The 15022-nt window shown below is 41.8% G+C and overlaps 1 protein-coding gene across 1 annotated transcript; it reads right to left on the bottom strand.

Moving 5' to 3' along the window:
• Positions 1 to 1651: 1651 nt before the first annotated feature.
• Positions 1652 to 2593, bottom strand: LOC103592056 (vomeronasal type-1 receptor 4-like). The gene has a single exon (XM_008574643.1). The coding sequence runs from the start codon at positions 2591 to 2593 to the stop codon at positions 1652 to 1654; it is 942 nt and encodes a 313-aa protein (XP_008572865.1).
• Positions 2594 to 15022: the final 12429 nt, after the last annotated feature.

Here is a 15022-nt window from a genome sequence, read left to right on the forward strand (position 1 = left end):
GGAAAGTTTTTTTTTTTTTTTTTTTTTTGTCTTTTTTTGTGTCCGGCAACGGATCGCAACCCTCAGTGTCGCACCCGCACCGGACCGGGACCGGCAACGGGATCGCAACCCCCGGCGTTGCTCCCACACCTCGCTCAGCCAGTGAGTGGGAACCGGTCTGTATGTGGGATCCGAACCCTCGGCGGGAGCGCCACCACGCCCCCAAGCGGTGCACTGTAGCAGTGCGCCACCGGGCCGGCCCAGGAAAGTCTTTTTAACAGAACAAGAAATATTAACTATAAAGGGAGACTTGTCAAACAATATGTTACTAAACTAAGAGCTTCTACTGGTTTATAATTCTTTCATACATTTTTAAAAGCTGTTAAGCAATATCTCCTAAAGCTGAGTATATGTAAAATATGACTCACCACTAAAAATATATCCCAACAGAAGTTCATTCATGTATCATCAAAACATGTTGCAGAACTTCAGTGAAAGCACTATTCATGACACCCCATATTTAAATATGCTCACATGTTCATCAAGAGAGTAATACTTAAAAATTAATTGTTTGATATTCACACAATTGAATTCTACCACCACCAATGTGTGAAAATGCAAGTAAGTTTTAAAACAGGGATTTTAAAAGCCAGATATAAAACAATTCATGCTGTGTACTTCCATTTATATAAGGTGAAAGTGATCTATGCTGCTGGATGTCATAATAGTGAATATTACTGGGGATAGAATTTGGGAAGGGTAGAAAAAGGCATCTGGAAGGCTGACAATATTGTTTTCAGATATAGGAGCTGCATGCAGAGGTGTGTTAATTCTGTGAAATTTTATTGAGCAGTACAGTGCACGCCTGACTAGTGCATTAAATTTTTTTAAAAATACATGTCAGCAATTAAAAAGTCAGCTTGACAAAAGTAAGTAGACTGGTATTCAATGCCTTATATTATCAGGGTGGAAGTTAAAGGTATTAAATAATTTTATACTGTGATTAGTTTTTCAAAATATGTTATAATTTCCAGGTTGAAATCTAAGAGATACTAAACATACATCACTCAAACAAAGAGGGAGATACAGAATTGTGGAAATAAATTAACACAAAAGACATCAACATAGAAAGAAAAGAAAAGAAAACAGATGTCATAAAGAGCACATAAGTTGGTAAATGCTTCTGAAATATGCCTATAATTGTATGAAACATATAATATTAATTTCTCCTGTTAAAGTCAATTATTGTGTGAGTATATTCATTTGGATATTTCTTTAAAATATATAGCTGAGACCTAAAAATAAATGTAAAAAAAATACTTTCCATCTATTTCACAAGTTAATCAGCTAGAACAGCAAGAAAATGTAAAATAGATTTTATGTTAAAGCAGTTTGTCATTGTTGAAATTAGTATTATTTTTTAGTCTGAAATTTACATTTTGATGTCCAATTTTCCAGTATTTTTGCTTGATGAATAATAAACATATTCTAAATAATACACCATGTACATGCACACATACATATACATATATACACATGCACTTATTTATAATATACAAATGTATGTGTGTATATATCACTACTTTCTTGTGAAATGACTGTTCATAATTACATTTACAATTATTTGGGGATGAGTGAATAAAGAGCTGTACAATATGCAAAAGCTTTCAATTTATATTTTTCTTATAAAATCAGGGGTTTTTCTATTCCTTACCCAGGCAAAGCAGAGCCTGGATGCACTGAAGTCACACCTCAGGAGCAGAAAGGGGCTGACGGCTGGAAAACACCCAGCAAATAGAGCAGCACTATTCACCAGGAATGAGTTGGGATTATTAATAACAGACAAACAAACCTGAAACATGCAGGAGAGGATATAAAAGTAGACAAAGGTGCTCACCAGCAAAAGGATGTTTTTGGTAGCTCTAGACTCAGGGGAGGACCTGGGGGAGGCATTGGTCCTGTGAATGTGTTGAACCCGCTTCTTGTGCCTGTACAGGATGAAAACCATAAAGCTGGAGGCCCAGAGCATGAGCCCCAGACACGAAACATCAAGGAATGACAGCAGTGCTGCATACAGAATGTCTCTGGTTTTGCCATGAGAAATGGAAGAACAGTATCCAAAGTCTTTTTGGCTCGTGAAGTTTTTATTGCTCCATTTTCCAGTCACATACAGAGGAAAAATAACATTTGTAAGCATGTACAGGATCCAGCTTAGGTATATGGAGGACTGAATGTACTTGGGAGCTTTTACTTTAAGCTCTGCCAACCTAGAGATACTGGGGCTGATTGTGATGGCCTGGAAAACACTCAACAGGCAGGTGCTGCTGATGGACACTCCCCTGCCCACTCGGTGAAGATAGAAAAGAAGTTTGCATCCAAAATCACTGAGGAAATCTTTCAACCCAAAAGCTGCCATTGTCTGGGTCACTCCTCTACAGAGGAGCGTTAAGAAATTGGCTACACTGAGGTGCGTTAGAATCAAATCTGTGGACCTTAACTTGCACCCAGTGAAGTAAAGGAAGAGAAAATGGCAAAGAAGATGAAAGTTCCCCCAAATTCCAACCATAGTCTGTGATAAGAAGATGATTCCTATTGCCACATCACTGGCGGCCATCCCATCAGTCCCCAGCCTTCTGAGCCACGGGGTCCTGCATGTGAAGAGGCAGGGGCTAGAGGTATCATGCCGATGGAAATCCAGTAGTCTCCATTTACTGCTAGTTCCCTTTGACAAGTATTTACCTATTTTTTTTTTTTTTTGACTAAGAAGAGTCCAAGGGTTGAATGTATAACTTGTAAAGAGCACTAATAATGTATAAAGTGTTATGAAGGCACTTCACACGGTCATTTCTCCATTCTTCGTAATCCATGAGGCAAACAACAGTAGGACTTCACTCCTAAGGAGAAGGAGAATTTAGGCACAGAGAGGTGAAGTATTTGTCTAAATTCATACACTTGTTAGGGGAAGTGGGGTCTTGGACTATCCAGGTGGTAACAAAGAGAATGCAGTGAACCACCACGGTCTAGTAAAAAGCTAGTTGTCTCTGTTCTGCAATAATCCAAATCTATATTTTTGTTTTACACATTGACATTTTCCTTTAGATTGATGGTATTTCATACTTTTTGTTCAAATGAGCTTCCATTTGTAAAGATTTATTCGAAGGCCAATATCAATTATGAGGGTAACTTTAGACATCTTAATCAATGTCGATGCACTGATGACAATATAATAACTACAGTAACCTGCCCTATAACAAGTCATCTGTAATGACGCAATAATAGCTTGACATCAGGACAGCTACAGAGTCATTTACTTTTATGTTAAGAACATATTTAAAATGGCACCTATCACAAGAATTATTGAAAATCACATGCCATGTACAGAACTTTGGCACATAAAACACCAACGAGTATGTGATGAAACAGCATAAGGGAGAAACAAAGTGATTAATTTCAGGACACATATCTATCTATTTACTAAGACGTGAGTTAAGTAAACTATTAGCAATGAAGCAAGATTTGTGAATGATATTAAAATAGCAACCATATATGAAAAATGGCAGATGGATGCTGTATAATCTTTTGCATTTAAAAATTTGAAACAGCAGATTTGGGGCCATTATTAGAATATATATATATTTAACAGACTTATCATTCAGAGCAGTTTTAGGTTCACAGTAAAATTGAACAGAAAGTAATTTCCCAGGTAGCCCCTGCAAATACGCCTTCACTTTCAAAGCCTCCTTCACTTTCATATTCCCATACCAGTGTGGTACAATTGTTACAAATGAGGAACATGTTATTAACAGGTGAAAACAATATGATATATTTCTGACAGGTGCTGTCAAAAACTCAAAAACATGATATTAAGTTTTCCTTAAATGATCCTTATCTAGCTTTTAGAGAGAAATGGCCTCACCGTAATCATATACTAGTGATGTTTTCGTATTGATATAAAATTACTGTTTTCATTAATCACATCATAAACCCAGACTCAGAGACAACTTTCTATTTAAGAAATTACCATTCAGATGCACTTTCTATATAAGACTAGATGGTTCCCACTGATTCTATCTACACTTTACTAAAAGCATGGAGACATCACAGGCACACCTCTAGTAATCCTGAAAATTTACTTTGGGTTCCCTGGAATGTAGGCTGAACAGCAGATTGATTTTAGAACAACATCTTTAAAATCTTAACACCTTAAAAATCAGTTTTTATTATTAATCAGATTAAACCACCACAATCATTGTCAGTGAGGATTACATTAAATTAAGATAGGAGCCAACAGAAATTGGTGAAGAAACTAGACCCTCATTTCTCTTTAGCAGCCAAGCCCCTTCCCCAGGAATATTTTCTCTCTCCAGTGAGGCTTTAGACTTGATAAGGTTTAATCCAGAAGAATCCCTTTTTCCCATATGATCACTTATTCAGACTCTTGACATGGGTTTTCATTTACAGACTCTGCCTCTAACACCAAAATAGAAAATACTCACCGACTCTTTCTCTTTAACAGAGTGGTGAGCTCTGTGTGATGATCACTGTGGCCAGTGATTGTGTGGGAAGGAGGCAGCCAGACCTTGAAATATGGCTTTTGTGATTTTGTGACCTCACCTCCCTTCAGAACTGCAATTATCATCTCACCTGTGGTAGCAATGGGAGTGCAGGCTTGTGAGCTAAAAATATTTTTGAAAACTATTTTCACAGTTGGTAATTATGAGAACCAATTACAAGTTTCTCGCTAGTATTTCTTTCTTTCTTTTTTTTTTTTTTTTTTCCTCCCTTCAGAACTGCAATTATCATTTCACCTGTGGTAGCAATGGGAGTGCAGGCTTGGGAGCTGAAAATATTTTTGAAAACTATTTTCACAGTTGGTAATTATGAAAACCAATTACAAGTTTCTCGCTAGTATTTCTTAAGGGACTACTGGAGTATTTGTGAGAGGCTCTTACTTTTTTATGATTCCTAGAGGCAGACAGGGTCTCACATGGAGGGATGCAGGAAACACTGAGGTCTGGTAGGTAAGGGACTGGCAGTGACGTATTGTAAGTCCCATTGTTCTTTGCTTCCCTGAGAAGTTGTTCTGCTCAAAGTCTAATTCTTGACCATTTTTTATTTTACTGACCTGCACCATCATACAAGTTAATAGCACTGAAATACAATGAGACAACACCTTGGAAGGATGTTCAAAGAGATGAAAGTAAGTAAAGAACACGATGCTGATCATTTATACTGGATATCATTGCACTCATCTCCACAAATCCAACTCAATTAATTTGGATGCATTTTTTATAATTCAACACCAATTAATTTAGAAATTTTGTAAGAAAATCTTTTTTTTATCATTCTTGAACCCCATTAGTAACAGGAAGTAGACAGGACAGTATTCATAGAAGAAACAGAAAGTTATAAAAGAGTCACTCACCAATAAATACAACAGGATCAGATGTTTTAACAAATCAAGTCTACCATTTCTCTATCAGATAAGATACCACTACTTAATTTAAGAGTATCAAATAGATACCACAGAAAACAGACTCCTTTCCATGATTTGTAATTCTTCCAACCCTGCAATAACCTAACAAGGACAATATTTACAATATATAGTCTTAAAAGTTAATGTGAGCTTCACCAACTTGAGTCAAAACCTGTGGTCAGGAAGTGAGAGTGCTTGGGGGGAGTTACACATCGTTGTGTAAAAGAAAGAGATGAAAAAGAGAAAACAGAAAAGGGTGGCTTAGGAACAAGATGGTGGTGCAGATCTTGGATTGTTGAGGGGACAGAGAGAGCAGGAGAAGAGAGAAGGCAGAGAGATAAACAGAAAAATGTTGTCAAATACCAAAAAAGGGCCAAAGTGTATTGCCAGGTTTGAGGAGACAAGGGGGCAAAATGTCAAGGAAAGTTAAGGGTAAGGGGCCTAGTAGATGCTGGGGAAATAGGGGTGAGTGGTGTCATGGGAATGAAGGGGCCGATAGGGATAGGAAGCTGTGAGGAAAACGGAGTTAGTTTGGTCAGGCCCCCTCGCCTCATATCTGGCTGGGTGTGATTCAGCACATCCTCTGTAAACAAGTTACGTGAGAGTAGAGTTAGTGCACATGCACGCCCAGGTACCCCGTGGCATGTTGCCACCATTTTGTGTACTCTTCAGTATGGAAGGCGGCTGCTCTGAACCGCTGGTCGGCAGAGCTCGTATCTAAAAATAAAGCACGTCCACTTTGCCAGTGGCTGCTCAGTTTGTCTTTCAAATACCTGGCTCAGGACCTACACAGGATGGGGTAGAAGAGTCTGTGATCCAGCCCGACAGAAGTCAATGGGCAAAAGTGGTAATGGTCAACGGTTGGTAAAAGTCACAGGAGATTTAATGTCTATGAGTTATTAAAAGACATGGTTAGGGGGACTAAGGGGAATGTGTGTGGGGTAGGGAGATCCTGGAAGTAGATTGTGTGGTCCAAGACAGGTATAAAGTGTGGGAAAACAAGGTATAGCCTGGGAGAGATAAAGAGGATGAGTGAGCTAAAGTGCCCAGGAGAACTAAGAGTAGCAAAGGCAATCCAAGAAAAGCTGAGTTAAAGGATGTGTACTACTAGATTTCAAGACTAATTATGAGGCCACAGTGACTAAAACCATGTGGCATATGAGTAGGTGCAGAATAGGCAAAGACATCGGAGGAACAGAAGAAAGGGTCTTGATTTAGGTCTACACATATAAAAAATAATAATTACTACCGTTATTATTATATGTCCAGGAGAAAGAGTCAGAAAAAAATAGGGTTGGGTGTGATGGGTTTGGGGTGTGGATTGGGTTCATGGGCAGTTGAAGATGCTTGAGAATTGAGATTTGGACATTTGGTGGTGTGAGGCATAGAGGACATGAGGAATGTACTGAGATATTGAAATTGGAAGTGAATGTACAGCAAAGGATAAAGGTAATGAATGATTTGCAGGGGTGATGGAAGGTCAGAGGGTTGCACCGAGGTGCTTGGTATAGGGATCACAGAGGGAAAAATTTTGAAAAAGTCACAGGATTGAGGTGTGTTGTGGAGGGGAGGCAATATAGAAGTCTAGGATGGTTCGATGGAGGCGAGGAGTGGGTGGGATTTAGTAGATGGCTAAAACTCACAGGTGGAGGGATGAAGGATACAGGGGGAGGGATAAATGTTGAGGGAGAGGAGGGATGGAGCTGAGGATGATGAAGGTGGCAGAGGGCAGGTTGGAGGCCACTATTTGATTTCCCTATTTATTAATTCCCTCATTTATGGTCAAATCTCAACAGTCATGGACAGTTTCTAATTGCAACTCAGGAGGCAAAAATCTTGCTTGTACAAAATTCCCCTGAAACCCCTAATATAGAACATACAGTAAGGACCAACATTTAAAATTTTGGGTAAACAACACTCAATAGCATTTTTTCTCTTCCTTCAGTATGGCTGTCCAGGATGAGTCATTGGCAGGTCTGGCAGAAGAGGTTGTTTATTGGTATCTTGTATGCATGTGTTGGAAATAGGTGCCAGTCCATCCTGTCCCAACTTCTGCATAGTCTTGAAGAAATTTTACACCTCAACAACTTTTGAATCGCAGCACTGACAGAGTGAAAATTTATATTTTTTTGTTTTGGAATTTATAAAGTACGACATAGGTGGAATCACATTAGCAAGATGGTGCATCCCCGGTCTGGTACGGGGGCAACACTGAGGGTTGCGATCCGTTGCCGGACACGGAAAAAAGAAAAAAAAAAAGATGGTGCAATAGGAGATTGCTGCCTTCATCCTCTGCAAAAGCATTGTTTTTTAAAAAGAAAATGTAATTTTATTAATATTATTTTTTTACATTCTGGGATGTTCTTGTGGAGCAGTTGGGAGGGAAGAGGAGAGGAGAAAAGGGAAGGAAATGGGATGAAAGAAGGAGAAAGGAGGAAGAGTGGGATTGAGGCATGTGACACCTCCCTCATTCCCACATGGGAGACTGGGGGGCTTCCAGCAGTGGCTTGGTCATTGCCAGGCTGTGTGCAGATGTCAGGGGTGTGTGGCAAAAGCCCCCACCCCCCACCACCCCAGCTCGGGAACCCAGGACCCTTCTTGGTGCAGCTTGGTGGTCATTGCTGGGCAGGTTGCATGTGTCAGGGGGGTGTGGCTGAGGCCCCAAGGCCCTCCACGTCCTTGCTTGGGAGAGCCCAAGGAGCTTCCTGCAGTGGCTCAGTGTTTGTCACTGGGCTGGCAGCAGGTGTCAGGGGGTATGACCAAGGCCTTTGGCCCCCTACCACCTGGCTTGAAAAAACCTGGGGCACTTCCTGTGGTGGGTCAGTGGTCATCGCTGGGGTGGTTGCAAGTGTTAAGGGTGTGGCCCAGGCCTTCATCCCTTACCCCCAGGACTGGTTGTGGGTGTCAGGGGGCATTGCTGAAACCCCCAGGTCTCCCCCTTTCTGGCTTGGTACCCCAGGGGACTTCCGGTCCTTCTAGGTGTTGTAGGTATTCTTTGGTGAAATGAGACCTTTACTAGTTAATATCAAACTTTGTCTCCAGTCGTGGGTACTTAATTTTTTCTTTCAGTTCTGTGTTGGATTATTTGCTGTTCCCACCACTTAAACTCTGTGATGGAACTAATTTGTTGTCCTTTGCTTGCTTCTAAAATGGGGGAACTTCTTGTGGGGACCAGTACTTGAGCTGTGTGGTTGAGCTAAATTGCTGCTTTGCTGCTGATTCCCTGGGGAAGGCTTTTTGTGCAGCTCGGGTTTTAATGGTTGATTTATAGGTACCTACGGGTCTGGGTCTAGAGAAATCTGGTGCATGTGGGTTGTGTAGAAACTCTGGTCTGGGCTTGAGTTTTTTCATCAAACTGCACTCCATGCAATTCTGTATTCCTGACCAGTCTCCTCTGAGTGGTCCTACGCTGAATGCAGTGCAGATCAGCTGTCCTTGCTGTGCCCCAGTGTTCTCCTGGTGGGCCTATCTCCCCCACCGCCTGTGCTGCAAACACTTCCCATGGGATGAGCCATGCACTTGTCCCCTGCAGTGACTCACTGGCCTCTGAGTGGCTCCTTTTTTTCAGCTGTTGTGGCTCCTCACTCCTATGTGAGTTCACGGGAACCCTGTTAGTGGTCTTGCTGTCTTGGGGGCCACCAAGATCCTCCTCTCCCCTGCCACCTTCATGCAACTTCATCTGAAGGGCACAGCTGTGGCTTTTGCCAGCTCTTGCTCCATGTGCTCCAGCAGCTCCAGCCTGGAAGCAGCCAGGGATCAAAACCGTCAGAGGGTTTTTTCTTTCGCCCGCCTTCATGCACTCCATAGGTCTCTCCTCCTCTTCCCCTGAGCTCCAGTGGCCCCAGTTTGGCTGTCGTTGCTTTTTTATAGTTGTAAATTGGTTGATTTGTGGGAGAGTGACACTGAGAACCATCCATTCTACCAGCTTGACCAGACGTCCACACTGATTTTTTTTTAATTTAATTTTATTTTGTCAATATACAATGTGGTTGATTATTGTGGCCCATTACCGAAACCTCCCTCCCCCTCCCTCTTCCCCCTCCCTCGCAACAACCTCATATCTGTTCGCTTTTTGTATCAACTTCAAGGAATTGTAATTGTGTCTTCTTCCCTGCCCCCCAGTTTATTTGTGTATTTATTTATTTATTTTTAGCTCCCACAAATAAGTGAGAACATGTGATATTTCTCTTTCTGTGTCTGGCTTGTTTCACTTAATATAATTCTCCCTAGGTCCATCCATGTCATTGCAAATAGCAGTATTTCATTTGATTTTATACCTGAGTAGTATTCCTTTGTGTAGATATACCACATTTTCCGTATCCACTCATCTGATGATGGACATTTGGGCTGATTCCAACTCTTGGCTATTGTAAAGAGTGCTGCAATGAACATTGGGGAACAGGTATACCTTCGACTTGATGATTTCCATTCCTCTGGGTATATTCCCAGCAGTGGGATGGCTGGTCATATGGTAGATCTATCTGCAATTGTTTGAGGAGGCTGCATACCATTTTCCATAGAGGCTGCACCATTTTGCAGTCCCACCAACAATGTATGAGGGTTCCTTTTCCTCTGCAACCTCGCCAGCATTTATCATTCACAGTCTTTTGGATTTTAGCCATCCTAACTCGGGTGAGAAGGTATCTCAGTGTGGTTTTGATTTGCATTTCCCAAATGCTGAGTGTTGAGAATTTTTTCATGTATCTGTTGGCCATTTATATATCTTCCATTGATTTTTTTAAGTGTTGTGTATCTCCTACTACACTGGGATTCCTTACTTTTACTTTTATTTACTTTTGGGGGGGGGGTTGCCCAGCCTTTAAAGGAATTCGAATCCTGGACCTTGGTGTTATAACACCACACTCTAGCCAACTGAGCTGACCAGCCAGCCCCCAAAGCATTGATGTTTGAAAACTATCCACACAGGTAAGTGCTTCTAGAAGTTCAGCAGGGAAGTTCAACACACCATTGGAGCAAATATTCTGGGAATATACACAGTGAAAAGGGTACAAAGTACATTTCCAGTTTCCTCAAGTCACCCTTTCTTACGGTGGCACAGCTCAGTGCCTACAGGAACCCCATGGCCCTCCATTCCTCCTATGAGGGGAAATGAGAGGGTAGAGAGTAAGCACCTGGCCTTCCCATCCCAGTGGGAGACTCTCAGAGAGGCCCACTTATTTCTCTGGCCACTCAGAATACTGAAGTGATCAGCTGGGCTGAGTGGTTGGGAGAGACTGGGAACAGGGAAGAGAGACCTCAAACTCTAAAAAACACTCTGTAGACTTCATCTAGAAGTCCTTCCACAAGCTGCTTGGGATATCTTGTCTGTGAACTCTCCTCAGTGGGCACCCAGGCACCTCAAATGTCCCACACACTCCCTTCACAAGGACAGCTCCCTGAGAACCACCCAGTAGAGAGCAAGTGCAAGCTTCTCCAGCAGACAGCTGGCTCTACTCTGCAGGACAGGGAGAAGGCACTCAGACCACTGCATTTCAGGGCACAACCCTAGGGAAAACAAAGAAGAGACTGAACTATTCCTGGCTTTGCAAGATAAAGAAAAGGTATAACATCTCTTCCCCCTAGTTTTATTGAGGTATAATTGACAAATAAAATTGCATATATTTAAGGTGTACAATGTGATGACTTGATATATGTACATATTGTAGAATGATTACCACAATCAACCTAGTTATCATATCTATCACTTCACATAGTTGCCTTTTGTGTGTGTGTGGTAAGAATGTTTAAGGTCTACTCTCTCAGCAAATTTCAAGTATGCAGTACAGTATTATTAACAGTAGTCACCATGCTGTACATTAAATCCCAAGAACATATTCCTGAAAGTTTACATCTTTTAACCAATATCTCCTTCTCTCCCCCACTCCCCAGCTCCTGGCAACCACCATTCTGCTCTGTTTTTATAAGATTATCCCCCAGTACCTCAGAATGTGACCTTATTGGGAAATAGGGTGATGGCAGAAGTATCTCTACTCCCCTAATCTCCACACTGTACCTCACTCCAGCTCTACAGCCCCCCTGACCTCCATGCTACCACCCTGCAGGTCTTTATTCCTTGGTTCTCTCTCTGCCCCCATCACCCTCTAATCCATTGACCTGCATCTGTACCCACCCACGTCTCCACATGACCTTCTATATTTCACTGTCCCATCTCCATCCTGCCCTGACTTTAGATTCCTTGCTCTGTCAACTCTTATCTCCTGCACAGTTCCAGGGACCTCAGCCCAACACTCCTCAACTTTAATAACCTCCACAATCTCCTTTCTAGAGTGTTATTTCCATTGTTCTCCATCCCCATTATCACCTTATTGCCTCAGAGATCAATAAGATGCACCCCTCTTTCGCCCAGAGATCTATAAGTTCTATTCCATTAACTTTCTTGCACGCTTTGTCCCCTTGTGCCCTTAAACTCTATGGTGCACTTTAGACACAACACACCCTTTCAACCCCATGTGCATTTAACCCTCTGTACTCTCTCCCCTCCTGCACTCTCTACCTGCCACATCCTCATGATCTCTGCACCGCATCTCACTCCTTTCCACTCTTTCCCTGTAGCTTCTTTCTTACACCACTATTTCACTTCTACTCTCAGCCCTACCACCACACTCCAATTTTCTAATCACATTTTTTCCTCCACCTCATGTAGAAGAGCTCATGGCACTTTTTAAATGCTGCACACTTAAAATATTTTCCTTTTGGGCTGTAGCAAGTTTGCAAGGAACATAAAGTGCAGACTTGGACTCTTCCTTCCTGGCATTCATTGGCTTAGAGAGATGCATAGTTCTTGCACATGTGAACATGTTATTGTGATACATGCACAACTGGTGACTACATGAGTGATTTCAGTAAGTGAATGAGACTGTAGTTTTTGTGAGTACGTACATTGTGAGTGTGTATGAATGTGTCAATCTGTATGTGGTGAGTGTCTTCATGAGTGTGTGTCAGTGTGCAACTAAATTTGTGACTATGCCACGGATTGCATACATAAGTAAATATTTGACTGTTTCAGAATGTAAGTGTGCATACAACTGTGTGCACATGTCTGTGCATGTAGTGTGTGGGGTATGGGTGGTCAGTCATATGGCTTCATTCCTTGACTTGGAAATTAGGGGATATAGTATTCAACGTTCTCTAGAGAAACAGAACCCATTGGAGATTCAGGAAAAGATATAGGATATCTCCTTTTGGTTCTGTTTCTCTTGAGAATCTTGAATACTACACCCCTTGTGTTACTGGGGTAAGAAATATTATGTGATATATATGTCATAAGGTATTGACTCCTGTGATTGTGGAGGCTGAGAACTCCTCTGATCTGTTGTCCTCAACCTGCAGATCAAGGAATCAGGAATACCAGTGGTGAAGCTGTGGCCTAGTTAAGTTGACATATTAAATTAACCATCACAACAGGCATGTCATGAAGAATTAGCCTTATGCAAAGTGAGGCCTGCAGGTCAGTGTAGGCCAGAGGTCATTTTTGAATTTAAAGTGGGTGCAGAATGAAGGCAGGGTAGAAAAATCTACATGGGTTGTGTGGAGGTGTAGGAGCAGCAAGTGCAGGTGAGGGGATAAGGGTGATGGGGCACAGAGAGAGCTAGGGAATGAGTTAAGACCTAAAGGGCAATGGCATGGTGGTCAAACAGGTGATAGAGGTGGAGAGAGGGACAGTATGAACATCTGGGGTCTGGAGACACATCTGCAATTATCCTATTTACACATAAGGTCACATTCTGAGGTACTGAGGGTTAAGAGTTTAACATATGAATTTTAGGGGGACACAATTCAACTTATAAGAGAAAGTGCATACTGATGCCATAAAATAAACATATTCTCAAAATGCAGATGTGATTTTCCAAAATAATGAGAAAGACATTTGAGGGGAAGAGAAGGGAATACATATTCCTCAGACAAATGTTTAGACCCAGGTCAGACACTGTATCCTCTCTTCCTCATGAAATGCCTTATTTTTATAATGTGAAGACAATTATTTCTCTGATTCTGGGATACTAAGCAAGGAACAGGATACATTAGGGGTGTGTGTGTGTGTGTGTGTGTGTGTGTGTGTGTGTGTGTGTAGAGAGAGAGAGAGAGGGAGAGAGCAACTTCAGACACAATTACAAACATTCTTGAAACAACAGAGAAAAGATACATCTTCATGAAAATAATTGTTACATTCCACAGATGTAAATAGTATCAGTCATGGGTTGTTAATAAAAAATGTGTGAGGTGCAGCAAGATGCCTGACTAGAGGTGCCCGGTGTCCTCTTACCTGCAAAAAATGAATTAAAACTAATAAACCACTAAAAACTAACGGAGCATCTGTGGGAGAAAATGGGAGTGCACACAGAGACTGGTGAAGTCAGGATGGCAGCACAGAGAGGGGAGAGAGGTGCTCTGCTTTAGCTACCACATCTGTGACACCAGGATCAGCACAGGGGGAACTTTCCTTTGTGGAGTAAAGGTAAGCAGAATGCCTCCATCAGTCCCCATCTGCACCACAAACCCATGCCATTCCTACTACACAAGATTCTCACAGCCCTTACAACCCAAGCCAAGTGTAGGGAGCTGCCTAGCAAACATGCAGTGCATTGCTCCGGAACAGAAGCACAGATTGCACACTTCCCACCTCCTACCCTCCTGATTCAAACTGATGCAGTATTGCACCATCTTGAAACCAGAGCCACTGTGAGAGCACACCCTACCCTGGGTCCACTAGCCACTGCTCTTCCCCAGCCTTAAGACTCTGCCAGCATCCCGACATACTCATACAAGTGGCTACAATGCCGTGATCACAGTGGCTTAGAGCTCGAGGCCAGGAGTGGCTGTGACTCCACTTTTTTTTTTTTTGACAACTTATTTATTATTATTAGCATGTTCATTATTACAAATCATGATTTTTCTTTATGCCCTTTACCCGGACTCTCCCTACCCATGCCCCTTCCCTCACTCCCCCCATCTCCAGTAATTTTAGGTTTGTTCTCTCCTTCTAAAAATGTTCAGTGAATTGTTGTGGTCTTTTCCTTCTCTCTGTCTCTCTGTCTCTTTCTGTCTTTCTGTCTTTCTCTCTCTCTCTCTATCTCTTCCTCTCTTTCTTTCTCTTTCTCTTTCTTTCCTTCCTTCCTTCTTTCTTAGCACCCAGTTATAAGTGAGAACATGTGGTATTTCTATTTCCTAGTTTGGCTTATTTCATTGAACCTAATTTTCTCCAGACTCATATGTGTTGCTGCAAATGGCAGAATTTCATTCTTTTATGACTGAGTAGTATTCCATTGTGTATATATACCATATTTTCCTTATCCAGTCATCTGTTAATAGACACTTAGGTTGGTTCCATATTTTGGCTATTGTAAACAGAGCTGCAATGAACATGGGAGTGCAGGTATCCCTTCAACATGATGATTTCCATTCCTTTGGATATATATCCAGTAGTGGGATTGCTGGATCATATGGCAGTCCTATCTGTAGTTGTTTGAGAAACCTCCATACTGTTTTCCATAATGGCTGTGCTAATTTATAGTCCTACAAACAGTGTAGAAGTGTTCCCTTTCCCCA

The sequence above is a fragment of the Galeopterus variegatus genome, unplaced genomic scaffold, assembly GCF_000696425.1.
Source record: "Galeopterus variegatus unplaced genomic scaffold, G_variegatus-3.0.2 Scaffold1078, whole genome shotgun sequence".
NCBI classification, from domain to species: domain Eukaryota; kingdom Metazoa; phylum Chordata; class Mammalia; order Dermoptera; family Cynocephalidae; genus Galeopterus; species Galeopterus variegatus.

Excerpts from the sequence above, each read along its gene's own strand:
- LOC103592056 (XM_008574643.1), bottom strand. The coding sequence starts at position 2,593 with ATGGCCGCCAGTGATGTGGCAATAGGAATCATCTTCTTATCACAGACT.